The sequence below is a fragment of the Hoplias malabaricus genome, chromosome 17 (assembly GCF_029633855.1).
Source record: "Hoplias malabaricus isolate fHopMal1 chromosome 17, fHopMal1.hap1, whole genome shotgun sequence".
Taxonomy (NCBI): Eukaryota; Metazoa; Chordata; class Actinopteri; order Characiformes; family Erythrinidae; genus Hoplias; species Hoplias malabaricus.
Window position 1 is genome coordinate 18,798,428 of NC_089816.1, and position 18,522 is coordinate 18,816,949.

Consider the following 18,522-nt stretch of genomic DNA (forward strand, 5'->3'; position numbering starts at 1 on the left):
TCATAATTATTCCCCATTAATTATTCATTAAAAACACAGTGTGCTGTGCATACACCGCAGTTGATTACGTCTGTAAGGGAACAGAGGGTGGGGGATGGATCCTGTTTTTTGAGAAATCCATGTAAAGAAAACCCAGTTTCAGTTGCTTACTTTGTAAAAGTAAACACTAGAGAGACGTGAGCAATTTGGACTTTAAGAGCACAACAGAAACGAGAAAAACAAGCCGACACCAAGACATACTGAGAAATACTCTGTACATGTGACAGTGTGTAGAAGAAAATGCTGAAGAAAGAAGAAAGTGTGTAGAAGAGGCACATATTTCTGAGGTAAGACTCATAAGTGGTACTTTTGGTTTGATGACGGATGGTACTTGGTCTAAAACCTTTGAGAATCAAATGCCCTAGACATTCATAGCTCACCTAATGATGACCCCAGTCAGATGAATCCACTGTGACTCCGCGCAGGACACACACCTGATCATCTCTCAGGTCCTGTGTGTGTGTGTGTGGTGTACAGGCAGCGCTGGACTGAACTGCTTCACCAAGCAGCTGGCAGTGAACGAGCACAGGTTTAATTTATTCACTGAATGGTCCCAACCGTTTGTGGGAATCAGGAGAATGTAATTTACATGTAATGAATTATCTACAAACAGATATAAATATAGTTTGCAGGGAGATTGTTCTGAGTATTTTAATTTCAATGTAGCGACATAAAAAGGTTTTCAAAATATGTATGAAATTATCCCTAAGTGAATATTTCAGTGGTGGCAGATGGGTATAAGTGTGTGTGTTGTTTTTTGGGGTGGGCTTCCTATGTCATCATGGACGGGGGGTGTTGTGGGACGTCTGGAGGCTGTGCTGGTTTGTGTGTGTGTGTTTTTGTGGGGGGAGGGGTGGGTGCTGTGGGAGATGCGTATGCAGCATTGTCATAGCAACCATTACATTCTGTACAGCAGCTTCTGTCTTCCCACCTGTCTCTCTCTGTCTCTTTCTCTCTCAAACTCTCTCTCCCTCTCTCTCTCTATATATATATATATATTGTGTGTGTGTGTGTGTCTCTCTCAACCCCTCCCCCCAGTCCGAGCAGGAAATGGTTCCTACGTGGTTGCCATGCCAACAGCCTGCAGCTCTGGTGGTGTGCGGTGAGGAGCGTGATAATGACATTACTCTCACAGGGCTAGCCGCACTCATCCTTCACTCTCTCTCACTCCCTCTCTCTCTATCCCTCCCTCTCTCTTCTCAAATTCTCTGTCCATCGCCATCCTTCAACCCTATGACATATCTTGTTCTCTTCTCATATTGTCCATCCCCTTCTGCATCCCCACCCCCCTTTTTCTCTCTTTCTCTCTCTGTCTCTGTCTCTCCCTGTCTGCTCATATATATATGGAGGATAGTAAGCAGGGGGAGATTTATCCTTTTTCTCTAAATACACACTGTATTCTCTAAATAAAGTATGTTCTCAGTCTTTTTTCTCTCTCTCTCTTTCTCTCTCTCACACACACACACACACATAAACACACACGCATGCGCGCGCATGCTCCCTCCTTAGCCCGTTTTAACAATGCGAAGTGGTTTCTCTGTTCTGGCCCAATGTAAATGGTGCGTAACGAAGCATTACGTGTGTGTGTGTGTGTGTGTGTGAGAGAGAGAGAGAGTGAGAGAGAGACAGAGTGTAAGCTGGATGGAGAGAGAGGATTGGTGGAGTAAATAAATAAATAAATAAATGAAAAGTGGGTGAGAGAAAGTGTCGTCAGCCATTTTTGTTTTTTCCTCCTCCTCTTTTCCTCTTCTCTTTTTCCCTTCCTCCCACCCCCCTCTCTCCTCTCATTGGAGGAGGAGATTTACCCAATTACCCCCAGTGGCCTCTCTCCCTCCTCTCTGATTTATTTTCCTCTTTCCTCTCTTTCTTATCCTCCTCCTCTTCGTCTCCTGGCAGCGGGGGAAGGATGGATGCGCTGGAGGATAGGGAGAGGGTCTGAGCGCTGGAGCGTCTGCGGAGAGAGGGAGTGAGGTAGAGACAGAGAGAGGGAGCAAGGGAGAGAGCTTGTGGAGGTCTGGAGGGAGGGTGGCGGGTGGAGAAGCCGTGGTTGAAGTGATTAGCCGTTTGTAGCAGGATGCTAAATCTTCAGCTCCTTCCTGCGCCGTTATTATGAAGCCATTAGCAAGCGGCGGCAGCCATGGAGTCTCGAGTCAGGTGGAGAAAAGCCCTGTGAGTATCAGCCTCCACCCTTCTCCACTTCACCCTTCACCATTTTACCCTTCATCACTTCACCCACAGAGAGAAAGAGGGATCGGTGTAGGGAAGAATTCAGGGAGGGTTTATGAGGAGAGATAGAGCAATGGATGTTGGATGGATGTCAGACGGATGTAAGATGGATGTCGGATGGTTGATGGATGTTGGACGGATGTCGGACGGATGTAAGATGGATGTGAGATGGATGCTGGATGGATGTGAGATGGATGTTGAATGGATGTGAGATGGATGTTGAATGGATGTAAGATGGAGCTTGGATGGATGTTAGATGGATGTAAGATATATGTTGGATGGATGTAAGATGAATGTAAGATGGATGTCGGACGGATGTAAGATGGATGTTGGACGGATGTTGGGTTGATGTTAGATGGATGCTGGATGGATGTAAGATGGATGTTGGATGGATATTGTATGGATGTGAGATGGATGTTTGATGGATCTTAGATGGATGTTGGATGGATGTAAGACGGATGTTGGATGGATGTAAGACGGATGTCGGATGGATGTTGGATGTTGGATGGATGTAAGATGGATTTCGGACGGATGTAAGATGGATGTCGGACGGATGTCAGATGGATGTTGGACGGATGTTGGGTTGTTGAATGGATGTAAGATGGATGTTGAATGGATGTAAGATGGATGTTGGATGGATATAAGATTGATGTAAGATGGATTTTGGATGAATCTAAGATGGATGTAAGATGGATGTTGGATGGATGTAAACTGGATGTTGGATGGATATAAGATTGATGTAAGATGGATTTTGGATGAATCTTGGATGGATGTAAGACGGGTGTTGAATGGATGTTGGATGTAATACGGATGTCGGATGGATGTAAGATGGATGTCAGACAGATGTTGGATGGATGCAAGATGGATGTTGGATGTAAGATGGATGTTGGACGGATGTAAGATGGATGGTGGGTAGATGTTAGATGGATGCTGGATGGATGTAAGATGGATGTCGGACGGATGTAAGATGGATGGTGGGTAGATTTTAGATGGATGCTGGATGGATGTAAGATGGATGTCGGACGGATGTAAGATGGATGTTGGATTTTAGATGGATGCTGGATGGATGTTAGACGGATGTAAGATGGATGTTGGGTGGATATTGGATGGATGCAAGATGGATGTTGAATGAATGTAAGATGGAGTTTGGATGGAAGTAAGATGGATGTTGGACGGATGTTAGATGGATGTTAGATGGATGTAAGATGGATGTTGGACGGATGTTAGATGGATGTTGGACGGATGTTAGATGGATGTCGGATGGATGTTGGATGTTTGATGGATGTTGGATGTATGTAAGATGGATGTCAGACAGATGTCGGATGGATGTTGGAACGATGTTAGGTGGAAGTAAGAGATGTAAGATGGATGTTGGATGGATATAGAATGGATTTTGGATGGAAGTAAATTGGATGTTGGATGGATGTAAATTGGATGTTGGATGGATATAAGATTGATGTAAGATGGATTTTGGATGAATCTTGGATGTATATAAGATTGATGTAAGATGGATTTTGGATGAATCTTGGATGGATGTAAGATGAATGTTAGATGGATGTTGGATGGATCTTAGATGGATGTTGGATGTTGGTTGGATGGATGTAAGTTGGATGTCCGATGGATGTTGGATGGATGTAAGATGGATTTTGGATGAATCTTGGATGGCTGTAAGGTGGATGCTGGATGTAATACGGATGTTGGATGGATGTTGGATGTTTGATGGATGTATGTAAGATGGATGTCAGACAGATGTCGGATGGATGTTGGATGTAAGATGGATGTTGGATGGATGTCGGATGGATGTTGGATGTAAGATGGATGTCGGATGGATGTTGGACGGATGTAAGATGAATGGTGGGTAGATGCTAGATGGATGTAAGATGGATGTTGGACGGATGTAAGATGGATGTTGGGTGGATATTGGATGGATGCAAGATGGATGTCGAATGAATGTAAGATGGATGTTGGACGGATGTTAGATGGATGTTGGACGGATGTTAGATGGATGTTAGATGGATGTTAGATGGATGTTGGACGGATGTTAGATGGATGTTGGATGGATATAAGATGGATGTTGGATGGATGTAAGATGGATGTTGGAACGATGTTAGGTGGAAGTAAGATGGATGTTGGATGGATATAGAATGAATTTTGGATGGATGTAAATTGGATGTTGGATGGATATAAGATTGATGTAAGATGGATTTTGGATGAATCTTGGATGGATGTAAGATGGATGTTGGATGGATCTTAGATGGATGTTGGATGGATGTAAGACGGATGTTGGTTGGATGGATGCAAGTTGGATGTCCGATGGATGTTGGATGGATGTAAGATGGATTTTGGATGAATCTTGGAAGGCTGTAAGGTAGATGCTGGATGTAATATGGATGTAAGATGGATGTTGGATGTTTGATGGATGTTGGATGTATGTAAGATGGATGTCAGACAGATGTCGGATGGATGTTGGACAGATGTAAGATGGATGGTGGGTAGATGTTAGATGGATGCTAGATGGATGTAAGATGGATGTCGGAGGGATGTAAGATGGATGTTGGATTTTAGATGGAAGTAAGATGGATGTTGGATATAAGATGGATGTTGGATGGATGTAAGATGGATGTTGGAACGATGTTTGGTGGAAATAAGATGGATATAAGATGGATGTTGGATGGATGTAAGATGGATGTTGGAACGATGTTTGATGGAAATAAGATGGATATAAGATGGATGTTGGATGGATGTAAGATGGATGTTGGATGGATATAGAATGGATTTTGGATGGATGTAAATTGGATGTTGGATGGATATAGAATGGATTTTGGATGGATGTAAATTGGATGTTGGATGGATATAAGATTGATGTAAGATGGATTTTGGATGAATCTTGGATGGATGTAAGATGGATCTTAGATGGATGTAAGATGGATGTTGGTTGGATGGATGTAAGACGGCTGTTGGATGGATGTAACATGGATGTTGGATTGATTTTGGATGGATGGATGGATGTTGAATGGATGTGTATCCTGTGTTTGTGTATAGTGTGTATCTGTGTGTGTGTGTATGTGTTTCTGTGTAATGTGTATCTGTATGTGTGTGTGTAGTGTGTATCTGTGTGTGTTTGTGTGTAATGTGTATATGTATGTGTGTGTATAGTGTGTTTGTGTATAGTTTGTATCTGTATGTGTGTGTATAGTGTGTACCTGTATGTGTGTGTGTGTGTACATGTGTATAGTGTGTATCTGTGTGTGTATGTGTATAGTGTGTATCTGTATGTGTGTGTATAGTGTGTATCTATATGTGTGTATAGTGTGAATCTGTATATATGTGTGTGTGTGTAATGTGTCATGGCGCTCGAGTGTTTTCTGTGGGTGATATGTAGCAGAAAAAGCGGCTCCGTCAGAACAGTAAAATCTGCACCACTCTGTGTGAGTGATGTGAGAGGTGTGTGTGCTGGGCTGAAGTGTGTGTGGTGTGAGAGGTGTGTGTGTGTGTGCTGGGCTGAAGTGTGTAAGGTGTGTGAGGGGCATGTGAGAAGTGTGTGTGCTGGGCTGAAGTGTGTGAGGTGTGAGGGGTGTGTGAGGTGTATGAGTGATGTGAGAGGTGTGTGTGCTGGGCTGAACTGTGTGTGCGTGGCATGAGGGGCGTGTGAGAGGTGTGTGCGTGGCATGAGGGGTGTGTGAGAGGTGTGAAGGGTGTGATATGTGTGTGAGAAGTGTAGGGGCATGTGAGATGTGTGTGAGAGGAGTGAGGGTTTTGTGAGGGGTGTGTGTGTGTATAGTGTGTTTCTGTATATGTGTGTATAGTGTGAATCTGTATATGTGTGTGTCATGGCGCTCGAGTGTTTTCTGTGGGTGATATGTAGCAGAAAAAGTGGCTCCGTCCGAACAGTAAAATCTGCACCCCTCTGTGTGAGTGATGTGAGAGGTGTGTGTGCTGGGCTGAAGTGTGTAGTGTGTGTGAGGGGCATGTGAGAGGTGTGTGTGGCATGAGGGGTGTGTGAGAGGTGTGAAGGGTGTGAGATGTGTGTGAGAGGAGTGAGGGTTTTGTGAGGGGTGTGTGTATAGTGTATATGTGTGTATAGTGTGAATCTGTATATGTGTGCGTGTAGTGTGTCATGGCGCTCAAGTGTTTTCTGTGGGTGATATGTAGCAGAAAATGCGGCTCCATCCGAACAGTAAAATCTGCACCACTCTGTGTGAGTGATGTGAGAGGTGTGTGTGCTGGGCTGAAGTGTGTGTGGTGTGTGTGTGTGCTGAAGTGTGAGAGGTGTGTGTGCTGGGCTGAAGTGTGCAAGGTGTGAGGGGTGTGTGACGTGTATGAGGGGTGTGAGGTGTGTGTGTGTGTGTGCTAGGCTGAAGTGTGTATGGTGTGTGAGGCACATGTGAGAGGTGTGTGCGTGGCATGAGGGGTGTGTGTGAGGTGTGGGGGCATATGAGATGTGTGTGAGAGGAGTGAGGGTTTTGTGAGGGGTGTGTGTGTGTATAGTGTGTATCTGTATGTGTGTGTATAGTGTGTATCTATATGTGTGTATAGTGTGAATCTGTATATATGTGTGTGTGTGTAATGTGTCATGGCGCTCGAGTGTTTTCTGTGGGTGATATGTAGCAGAAAAAGCGGCTCCGTCCGAACAGTAAAATCTGCACCACTCTGTGTGAGTGATGTGAGAGGTGTGTGTGTTGGGCTGAAGTGTGTGTAGTGTGAGGTGTATAAGGGGTGTGAGAGGTGTGTGTGTGTGTGTGTGCTGGGCTGAAGTGTGTAAGGTGTGTGAGGGGCATGTGAGAGGTGTGTGTGCAGGGCTGAAGTGTGTAAGGTATGAGGGGTGTGAGAGGTGTGTGTGTGTGTGCTGGGCTGAACTGTGTGAGGAGTGTGTGTGGGGGGCATGTGAGAGGTGTGTGTGCTGGGCTGAAGTGTGTGCGTGTGGCATGAGGGGCGTGTGAGAGGTGTGAGATGTGTGTGTGAGTGAGGTGTGGGGGCATGTGAGATGTGTGTGAGAGGAGTGAGGGGTGTGTGTGTGGGGTGTGAGAGGCATGTGAGAGGTGTGAAGGGTATGTGACATGAGGGGTGTGTGAGTGGCATGTGAGAGGTGTGTGTGCATGGCATGAGGGGCATGTGAGGTGTGAAGGGTGTGAGGTGTGAGGGGCATGTGAGATGTGTGTGTAAGGTGTGAGGGGCATGTGTGAGGTGTGAGATGTTTGTGTAAGGGGTGTGTGAGAGATGTGAGTGGGCTGTGAGAGGTGTGAGGGATGTGTGAGAGGCATGTGGTAGTTGTGAGTGGTGTGTGTCTGTGCCTGATGGCAGTGATTTGGAGGCCAATGCACACTCACCAAAGTGCCCCAATGTGACGTCAGAGCCTTGGGGCAGTGAGGGCGGCGCAGTGTGAGGAAAGACCCAGAGGGGCTCGGGGAGACGGGGAACACAGCCGGACACACACAGCTTTAATAAACCCATTCCCTGAATCTCAGATCTCAGACACTTACTGTTTTCGAAACAGACACCCCGTCCCAAACTGTTCCCTATTCTCTGTGTAGTGCACAGTTTTGGGGTTCCACCATTTTGTGTCTGAAAACATTCTGTGCATCCTACAATGCACCAGCAGTGTAAAACTACAGTGCAGGGGGCAGACACCAGTCATCCTTCAGTGCCCTGCTGTTCGCTGTAATAGTGCAGTATGGATGTTGTGCGGCGACAGACTGCTGCAGACGTGTGAACTCTCTGAAATGTGTGTATCTGAGAGTTGTTAAAATGGTGAATATTTTTTATTTGTTTCTTTTAATAAACTTTCACTGAAGCACTTCAGAAACGCCACCGGCCCCTGGTGCTCTTCAGTTCCATACAGAGCCTCTTTCTGCGATGCACCTCTGACCCACATTTCTGGTGATGTATTGATCTTTGGAAGATCAAGGGGCTCAATTCGCATTTGGTGTCTGCAACGTTTACTGTAAAACCATCTTTGATTTATCCAGTCTCTGCGTTTATATCTACAAACTTCATGACAGCACATCTTTGAGATCACAAATTCCTGTCTGCGCAGATGTCCGCCCGATGAACAGACCAGAGAGAGATAGAGAGAGATAGATAGATAGATAGATAGATAGATAGATAGATAGATAGATCGATCGATCTGTGTCAGGTACCGATCGGACCCCAGGGTTGTTTCTCCTCTTCTGCCGAGAGGGGCATCTCCATATCTCTCAGGACAACGGCTGCGTTCCACACGTTCAGATTCAGGGAGGAAATTAGGTCAGATGCATTTTATATGAAAGCTCAGCTGAGTCTCCAACACGCATGCGCTCAGCTGAGGATTCTGTGCAGCTGTGATGGACACGTGTGTGTGTGTGTGTGTGTGTGCACGCACGCGCACTCTTCCAAGATTAGCTGAAATTGGTTCTGAGGTTTTATCTGAGCTCTGTTGTCAAAGCCCCTCTCCTGCCCCTCAGTCTCAGTTCTCTTGTAAATATGTAGTAGGGTCTCTAATGGGGGCTGTAGTGGGGGTGGGGGCATGCTGGATTGTGTCGGGCTGATTATAAAGGCTGAAGTGGACACAGTAAAGTGTGAGTCCTGTTTTTGTTGAGGGTCTACTGCTGTTTTCTTTGGAATGTTTTCCTCCTGAAGCGGTTTTCTGTGAAAAGTCGCTCTGTTTTCTGAATGATTTTCACATTAACACGGTGAGTTCCATAGACAGCAGTGGAGCTCTGTGGTGGAGGTGGTGGTGTTGGGGGGGCTGGGTTCTCTGGGGGCTGATGGTGTGAGATGGGAATGTCCAGGTCACTGTCCACTGCTGCTGGGGCTTGAGGTGCGCAGGTGTGGAGATGTGCAGGTGCGGAGACTGCTCATCTCCACGCTGCTCTACACCTCAGTGTAAGAGACGGATGTGTCGAATGAACTGAGTATGATTAAACCTCTGCTGGGTCTCTCTCTCTGTCTCTATTTTTCTCTCTCTCTCCAGCTCCCGGCTGATTTTAGTCGTCTGCAGCTGTCGGACGGGATCCACCCTCAGGTGACGCACGTCTCCTCCAGTCTCTCAGGATGTAGCATCACCAGCGACTCCGGGAGCAGCAGCCTGTCCGACATCTACCAGGTAACTGTCCGACCTCCTAATCCATGCTCTGTCTTATTTTCACCGCTCCTTCTACAGCCCCAACCTCAGACCCCCGCCCCTTCTACAGCCCCACTGTCAGACCCCCGCTCCTTCTACACCCCCACTCTCAGACCCCCGCTCCTTCTACACCCCCACTGTCAGACCCCCGCTCCTTCTACACCCCCATTCACAGACCCCTGCTCCTTCTACACCCCCACTGTCAGACCACCGCCCTTTCTACACCCCCACCCTCAGACCCCCGCCCCTTCTATACCCCAACCCTCAGACCCCCGCCCTTTCTACACCCCAACCCTCAGACCCCCGCCCTTTCCACACCCCAACCCTCAGACCCACGCCCCTTCTACACCTCCACCCTCAGACCCACGCTCCTTCTACACCCCCACCCTCAGTCCCCCGTCCCTTCTACACCCCCACCCTCAGACCTCTGTTTTCTCTACACCCCCACCGTCAGACCCCCGCCCTTTCTACACCCCCACCCGCAGACCCCCGCCCTTTCTACACCCCCACGCGCAGACCCCCGCCCTTTCTACACCCCCACCCTCAGACTTCCGCCCTTTCTACACCCCCACCCTCAGACCTCCGCCCTTTCTACACCCCCACCCTCAGACTCTCGCCCCTTCTACACCCCCACCCTCAGTCCCCCGCCCCTTCTACACCCACACCCTCAGTCCCCCGTCCCTTCTACACCCACACCCTCAGTCCCCCGTCCCTTCTACACCCACACCCTCAGACTCCCGCCCTTTCTACACCCCCACCCTCAGTCCCCCGTCCCTTCTACACCCCCACCCTCAGTCCCCCGTCCCTTCTACACCCCCACCCTCAGTCCCCCGTCCCTTCTACACCCACACCCTCAGACTCCCGCCCTTTCTACACCCACACCCTCAGTCCCCTGTCCCTTCTACACCCCCACCCTCAGTCCCCTGTCCCTTCTACACCTCCACCCTCAGTCCCCTGTCCCTTCTACACCTCCACCCTCAGTCCCCTGTCCCTTCTACACCTCCACCCTCAGCTTTTTTTCCCCTGTTTTGATTGATCCAAGAATAGCCGCTCTGAAATATTAATGCTCCTTTCACGCTCATCACCCCCACCCTCAGACTCCTGCCCTTTCTACACCCCCACCCTCAGACTCCTGCCCTTTCTACACCCACACCCTCAGTCCCCCGTCCCTTCTACACCCACACCCTCAGTCCCCCGTCCCTTCTACACCCACACCCTCAGACTCCCGCCCTTTCTACACCCACACCCTCAGCTTTTTTTTCCCCTGTTTTGATTGATCCAAGAATAGCCGCTCTGAAATATTAATGCTCCTTTCACGCTCATCAGCGCCGTCCTCCCAGCGTCGCAGATCACACTCACCCAGTGCTGCCTTCCTTCCGCAGCGAGGATGAGATTCACAAGGCTTTCAAGGAAAAAGTGTCCTGCAGCTTAACTCATATCACTCCTGACGGTCAGTCTTTATTCGGACTCTGACAACACCCTGCAGCCATTAAACCATGTGAACTGGGATTGCTTTCTCTGCGCAGACGGTGCTCAGGGAGGGGCTCTGACTATGAGCCGAGGTGAGTCAGGTCACATAAGAACCCTGCTGACAGTCCGACAGCTCTGGGATATTGTTGTTGTGCGGTAGAGTTGAGGTAGAGCAGTAGAGATGTTTTGTTGTGACGCTTTGTCACCGTGTGTGTTGTGTGTACCTTTACTCTTGTGTTCAGGCTGCTCTCGGGTAGGGCCGTGTTTTTAAAGACAGCTCTGTTCTTTTTCTCTAAAGCACTTCACCTGGAGCTCCTTCTTTGAGCCGCAGTCAAGAGCAGAGTGACGCTCAGACGCTGCGTGTGGATATGATTTTGAGTGAATAATCATTTCACTATGAATTATTTACTGATAAACCTGCTGTTTAAGGTCAGGGCCCCCTCGGCCCCTCTGCGGTAGGGAGAGGAATAAAGCACGGCTTGTTGTGTGGGCTCCAGCGTGGACTGGTGTGGAGTAAAGACACAGTGTCGGAGAGGGTTGAGTTCTCTCTGGATGACGTCCTGATTAAAGGAAGTGAAGGGTTAACCTCCGCTTGACCTCGAGCACCAGAAGGTCAGTATCTGACGTCACCTAACGAGGGTCTCCTAACTGAGGTTGAGTGATATCGAGTGATGGACTCACTGTTTTGTGGTGGTCTCACTTTGCCACCTTCCACAGCTTCCCTTCCCCCGTCCTTCCCTGACTCTCTCCCCAGAGACACTCCTGCTCCTGCCCCACCCCCTCGTGCTCTCTGGACTCTGAGTGGCCACTGGCACCCGTGTCAGAATATTAGACGAGTGGTTCAGAAGTCGTTTGAGGAGAAGTGACATGCGCTGGATACAAGGGGCTGTAAAGCATAAGAGTTGTGAGCAGGAGCCGAGAGGATGGGGCCGGGCGTGGGTTTCTGCAGACACTTGGCCAGGGCGGTGTGGCTCGTTTCTGGGAAGAACAGCTCTCGATCCAGGCAGCTCCGGCAGGTGAGAGTTTGGGAGTGGTCGGGTTACGGAGCTCCTTTGTTGTCAGAGTACGGTGGGTGATGGATTGCAGTGAAGCTGGTGAGGTCTGGGATTTTTTTTCCTTTTCACCAGCTCCATCTTCTCACACTCTGAGCGTCTTGCACTTTCTCCAGCATCAGGTGGAGCTCCTTCTCCACGAGGTGAAGCTGAGGAGTGTGAGCTCTGCTCAGGGGTCTGCCTTCAGCTCGCTCCTTATATCTTGTTGTTTATGCTTCCTCTCCTGTTCGTAAGGAGGGGGTCCGTGTCCCAGACGTGTGGACGTTATGATGAGAAGTTAGGGTTAGTTTTGATTTGTTTGTCGTTCTCCGGCTTTAACTCAGGGGTCTTTCAGTGACGCAGGGATATGTTTTGGTTGTAACCCGCAGGCCACCGAGAGCGAGCCAGGTGACATGGACCTCAGCGGCCTGCCTGAGACGGCGGTGGACTCTGAGGAAGATGATGACGAGGAAGATATCGAACGTGCCTCTGACCCCCTCATGAGCCGAGACATCGTCCGAGACTGTCTCGAGAAAGACCCCATGGACCGCACGGACGACGACATTGGTAACACACACACACACACACACACAAAACACCCTAAAGTCCTGGATGGTTTGTGTGACACGCTTCTGTCGTCAGAACATTCTTAAATTTAAACTAAAATTTAACTCATACAAACAACGCCGACTCAGAGCCAGCCCTTATTTTCTTTGAGTCATTGGCCCCCGGCCCCAGCCCTGTTCTTCCAGAACACATTAAACATTGATTGGCCGAGAGTCATTTCACCTCACCCCCCACCCCCACGCCCACCCCGGTAGAGACTCAGGCACCAGGACCCGAGACAGAGACAGACTGATAGACAGACAGAGAGAGAGAAGGAAGGAGGGAGGGAGGGAGAAAAAGCAGCCAAGTGAAGGAGTGCCAACTGACCCACTTTCTTCGTCTGCCCCACTCCTGTTATCCACCCCGGACCCCTCTCTCTCTCTCTCTCTCTCTCTCTCTTTATCTCTCTCTCTCTCTGAGGTGGAGGTGCGTGGTGAGAGGGTTTCTGGGCTGTAATCTATCTTTAATTTTCTTCTCTGTCGCTCCGTCACGAGGTCAGGTGTGTGCCAGAACCCGGAACCTCAGGGGTGGAGGTTCTGGTGGGTGTGGGGGAGCTGATCGGTTGTGAGAACATTGTTTCGGCGTCGAGGATGAACCAAGTGATGGTGATTTTCCTGGTGGATTAGGGTTTGGTGAATTGACTGGTGGAAAGTGGAGTGTGGGTGAGTGGAGTGTTTCTTGCGGTGACGCCGCTTGTTGCGCCCACGGTGAAAGTCACGGTTTCAAACGTCCTGCCGTTTATTTCCGAATACGGTTATTGAGCGCAAGCTCTCCCAGCTCCGTAAACTAGCTAGTGGGATTAAGATGATTCCACTCGCGTGTAAAATTGAGGCTCTTAAACACGTCCTGTCGTTCCGTAGGCAGGTGTTTATGTTTTTGAATGCACCAACGTTGAATGTTTCGTTGAATTTGTCACGAGGGCAGGTCGTAAATGGTTTACGCTACCACAGGGAGTCTGAGATGTTTTGAGTGTGGGGATATCGGACATAAAAGACAAACGTGCCCACACAAGGCTGGTGGAAATAAGACAGCGGGCCCGAGTACATCTCCGTCAGAGGAGGGTAGCAACCTGGTGGTGAGCAACCTGGACAGACGAAGGGCCAGTGACACTGAGACAGAGCTAATAATGAACGGATCTCAGGAGCCTGGGACTAGTGCGCAGAGGGAAACCTCAGGGATGGATGAAGGTGAGGAACAGGGGAGGGTATAGCGGGAACCTGTGCAAGAGAAGATAACAGGGATGGGGGTAAGGGTAGGAAAGGAACAGGTGGAGGAGGAGGTTACAGGGATGGATGAAGGTGAGGAACAGGGGAGGGTAGAACTGGAACCTGTGCAGGAAGAGGCTTCAGGGATGGAGGTGAGGGTAGAACAGGAACCTATGATGGAGGAGGCCACAGTGGTGCCTCCTGCAGTAGAGGTGGTTGCTGATAGAGAGGCGGTAGGGGAGGAGGATGCCTGCTCTGTGTTTTCTGGTGTTTCTGACCTAGGGTCTCAGTCTAAAGAGTCTGATCTTTATTCTCTTCAAGAGATTAATGTTTTTTTGGATGAGACGTTTGGTAGAGTGGTAGAAGTCAAGGATTGTTTTCCCTGATGTAGAGAAGTTTGTCACTTCGGTCGTACGTATTCAGAGGACTGTAGGGTATGACGTTCTCAGTGAAAAAAAGAGGTTTCGAGTGAAAAAAAATTTAACAAGAATACGGAGAGGTAAAGGTCCTAGCTCCAAGAAAAAATGATTAGGAACACACTGCATAAGGTGTATCCTTTGCTTTTGGTGCTCTTACTGGGCGTGTCCTCTTTTATCTTTCTTTTTATGGAGCTGCTCAGGGTGGGTTCTTTAAACATGAACGGTGGTAGGGACAGGAACAAGTTGGGGGTGCTCTCTGAGATGATTAGTGTTAGAAAGATTAATGTAATGTTTTTGCAGGAGACACATTCGACTAGTGATAATGAAATTGATTGGGGTTTGTGGTGGAAGGGACATTATGTACTTAGCCATGGAACTAATATGAGTGCAGGGGTGTCTATTCTGTTCTCTGAATCACTGGCTGTTAATATTTTATCAAGTACAGAGGTGGTGAAAGGCAGAATGCTTTTAATCAAAGCAGAAATTGAGGGGGTCACCTTTTTGTTTGTGAATGCCAATGCACCGAATAAAGGTTCTGAACGGCTGGAGTTTTTTTTAGTTACTGGATGCACTTTCAGGTTACGATGAGGCTGGTACTTGTGTTGTAATGGGAGGGGACTGGAACTGCACTACACAGTTCACAATAGACAGGAATGGAGAAGAACCTCATAAAGCCTCTAGTGAACTACTTACTGACTTGCTTAGTAAATGTGAGCTGGTGGATGTGTGGAGGGAGAAGAATGAAGGTGTGAGGCAGTACACATGGTTAAAAGTGAGGGACTCTAGAATGTGTGGAGCTCGATTGGTTTCCTGTGGGGTTCTCGGATCATCACATGGTCACTGTAGAGATTAGTAGGGCATCCACAATCCGTGCACAGTATTACTGGCATTTTAATGTTAAATTATTGCAAGATAGAGTTTTTTGTGGGACGTTCTTGTTGTTTTGGGACGAGTGGAAAGCCCAGAAATGTTGTTTTGAACACTTGAGGCAGTGGTGGGATGTAGGGAAAGCACAGATAAGAAATTTTTTGTCAGTGTAATTCTGTTCATGCTGCATCGTCTGTCCGCATGGCTGTGAAGAAACTGCAGAAGGACATTGAGAGTCTGGAGAGACTGATGTCTCAGGACAATGGTGTGGACTTCCACAGACAGCTGGTGGAAAAAAAACAAGAACTGGGCTCTTACCGGCAAGACCAGGTTAAAGGTGCCTTAATACGGGCGAGGATTAGTTCCATTAAAGACATAGACACTCCCATTGCTTATTTTTTTAATTTGGAAAGAAATACAGTTCAACAAAAGCAGATGGTCTTTTTAAGGCGCGCTGACGGAACAGTGACGTTGATCCTGCCGAGATGAGGAACATGGCTGTGGAGTTTTATTCTGAGCTTTATGAGGCCAAAGATTGTGACGTGGTCAGTGCAGAGGATCTTCTCAAAGACCTTCCGCTGTTCTATCAATGTTTCTGGACATGTTTGGGGGCAGGAGTTTTATGAAGTGATCCAGGAATGTCTACAGACTGGTCTACTCCCCACCAGCTGCCGGAGAGCCGTGCTGTCCCTTCTTCCTTGGGCTTTTGAAAAACTGGAGACCTGTTTCTCTTTCTGTGCCTGGACTACAAAATAATGTCAAAGTGCTTGGCTAACAGACTAAAATTTTATCTATAGTCAGTGATTTATAAAGATCAAATGTACTGTGTGCCAGAAAGGAAAATTATGGACAATTTGTTTTTAATGAGAGATGTAATTGATTTTAGCTTAATGAATGATGAGAGACTGGGGATTTTGTCTATAGATCAGGAGAAGGCCTTTGACAGAGTGGATCACGGATATCTCTTTAAAACTCTAGCAGCGTTTGGATGCGGAGATAGATTCATATCTTGGCTGAAACTTTTGTACAATGATGCATCTGTTATGGTGAAGGCTGGTGGGGCTCTGAGCGTGAAGGTGCCGGTACAGAGGGGTATACGGCAGGGCTGTCCAATGTCAGGTCAACTGTACAGTCTAGTTATTGAACCTTTGCTCTGTAGACTGAGAAGAGATCTGAAGGGTGTACAGATAACGCGAGATCTTTGTGGGTCAAGAGTTTCCGTGTCTGCTTATGCAGACGATGTCACAGTTCTGGTCTCGGCTCAAGCAGACATAGAGGTAGTGAAGAGAAGTCTGCGAGTGTATGAGGAGGCCTCCTCTGCTAAAGTGAACTGGGGTAAATGTGAGGGGTATTTGATTGGTCACTGGGCTGACTCAGAAGTTCCTCCCGGGAGGGCTGAACTCGGGAAGAAAAGGTTTGAAGGTTTTAGGAGTGTTTTATTTCAGCAGAAAAACTGGGAGGGTATGCTGGATAAGGTGTCTGCCTGATTATCTAAATGGAACTGGCTGTTACCATGATTGTCGTACAGGGGGAGAGTGCTAGTAGTAAACAACTTGGCCGTCTCCACACTGTGGCACAGGCTGATCGTTTTAGATCCTCCTGCAGAACTGGTAGAAAAGATACAGAGGAAATTTGTTGATTTCTTTTGGAGTGGCCAGCACTGGACTCAAGCGGCTGTACTGTTTTTGCCAGTGGAGAAAGGAGGACAGGGTCTGGTGGACATTCAGAGCTGAGTGAAGGCTTTTCGACTGCAATCAATAAAGAGACTGCTCTACCAGCGTGATCTGCCATGGACTGATGAACGTGGCTGATAAAATCCTGCACCGGGCAGGAGACCTGGGTTACGACGTTCAGCTGTTCTGGATTAGACTGGCCGAGGTCAGTCTGTCTGCTCTGACTCCTTTTTACAGATCCCTTCTCCGAGTCTGGAACAATGTCCTCAAAGTATCCAGAGAGGTCAGCAACATAGGAGAGTGGGTCTGGGAGGAACCGCTGTTGTATAACCCACTGTTACAGACTGGACTGTTGTCTTCAGCGAGCATGCAAGCGAGCTTAGTCAGGAAGGGGTGCACTAAGCTCGGTCACCTCATGAACGTCAGTGGGTGGAAGAAGGATGCAGAACTCAGAGGTGACTGGGCCTCACTCGTCCAGGGTGGCCTCTCGTCTGCGGGAGGAGGTGGAGTCTGCTCTTTCCGAGGGCTACAAAGAGTTGTTAAGGAGAGGTGGGGCATAGGACCTACGGATGGGAGGACGCCCTGCTCCAGAAGTAATGGTGAAAATGGTAATTTGGGAAGAACCGGGGGAGGAGGGAGTCCTGGCAGGTTCTCTACTACAAATCCCTGGACTGGGAGAGTTTGGAGCAATCCCAAGAAAGGTTTTATATTACACCTACAACAGGGCGACACATCAGTCGGTTCTGAAGCAGCAGAGACTGTCGAGGTGGCTGGAGTTGTTTGGACCAAACTTCCCCCTGAGGGACAGGTGGCGGTCTCTGTATAAACCCCCTATAGAGAAGCACTCAGCTGATTTGCAGTGGAGGATTATTCATGGGGCAATAGCTACAGACAGATATGTGGCACACCTTATCCAGTCTGTAGTGGGACAGTGTAGATTTTGTGGTGAGGGGGAATCTATCGAGCACCTGTTTTTACGCTGTAACAGGCTGGTTGATCTGTTTCTGTTTTTAAAGCAGTGTTTTAATGCTTTTCAAGAGGAGTTCTCTGAAAGAGTTTTTATCGCAGGTGTGAAGTACCGAGCTAGGGCACGAAGATAACTGTGCCTTTTGAACTATGTCATTGGGGCAGCGAAGATAGCAATCTGGAAAACAAGGAAGAACAAGGCTATAGGGGGCAGTGTGGATCCCGAGCAGATGCTGAAAGGCCTGATGGCAGGGAGGATCAGAGTAGAGTACGAGTATTTTAGATTGGTGGGTCATATGGAGGACTTTACGGTGATGTGGGGTTGGGGGGGGGGGGTGTGCTGTGTTCTGTAGGGGATGGCTCAGAGCTGGTGATGAAGTTTTGATTGGTGTGTAAATGGCAGGGTTGTTGTGGGGGTTGACCGAGGGATGAAGGGGAAGGTTTCACTGTGAATGTGGATGTTCTTTGGGGAAGATTGCAGCTAATGTCTTTGCCCCTTAAAGAGTTGTTGTTATTTTTTATTTATTTATTTATTTATTTTTGGAATATTGATGTTGTATAAAGGGAATAAGAATCTGTATTTAGCAGTTTATTAATTTGAATTTGTGTTGAATGGTGTAAGGTCAACTGATGGCTAAATAAAGTTCTCTTAATTCTCTCTCTTTGTCTCCCTGTCCCCCCCCCCCTCTCTCTCTCTCCTTGTCCCCCCCCCTCTCTACCCTTGTCCCCCCCCCTCTCTATCCTTGCCCCCCCCCTCTCTCTCCTTGCCCCCCCCCCCTCTCTCTCTTTTTGTCCCCTCTCTCTCTCTCTCTCTCTCACACACACACACTGTCTTCCTCTCTCCGTCTCTCTTACTGTCTCCCTCTCAATCTCAATTCAATTCAATAAGCTTTATTGGCATGACCATATTCAGACATTGTA

At 48.2% G+C, this 18,522-nt stretch overlaps 1 protein-coding gene across 5 annotated transcripts in view; it reads left to right on the forward strand.

The window, feature by feature from the left end:
• The window catches only part of rapgef2b (Rap guanine nucleotide exchange factor 2b), a 159,486-nt gene that overhangs the window by 115,486 nt on the left and 25,478 nt on the right, over positions 1 to 18,522 (forward strand). For 4 of the 5 annotated variants that reach the window (XM_066650085.1, XM_066650088.1, XM_066650087.1 and 1 more), the window contains 2 exons: positions 9,215 to 9,346; positions 12,255 to 12,432. In XM_066650085.1, the coding sequence (XP_066506182.1) occupies positions 9,215 to 9,346; positions 12,255 to 12,432 (310 nt within the window). Of the gene's footprint in view, positions 1 to 1,950; positions 2,209 to 9,214; positions 9,347 to 12,254; positions 12,433 to 18,522 lie in introns of those variants that run through there. The other variant, XM_066650090.1, reaches the window with a different exon arrangement.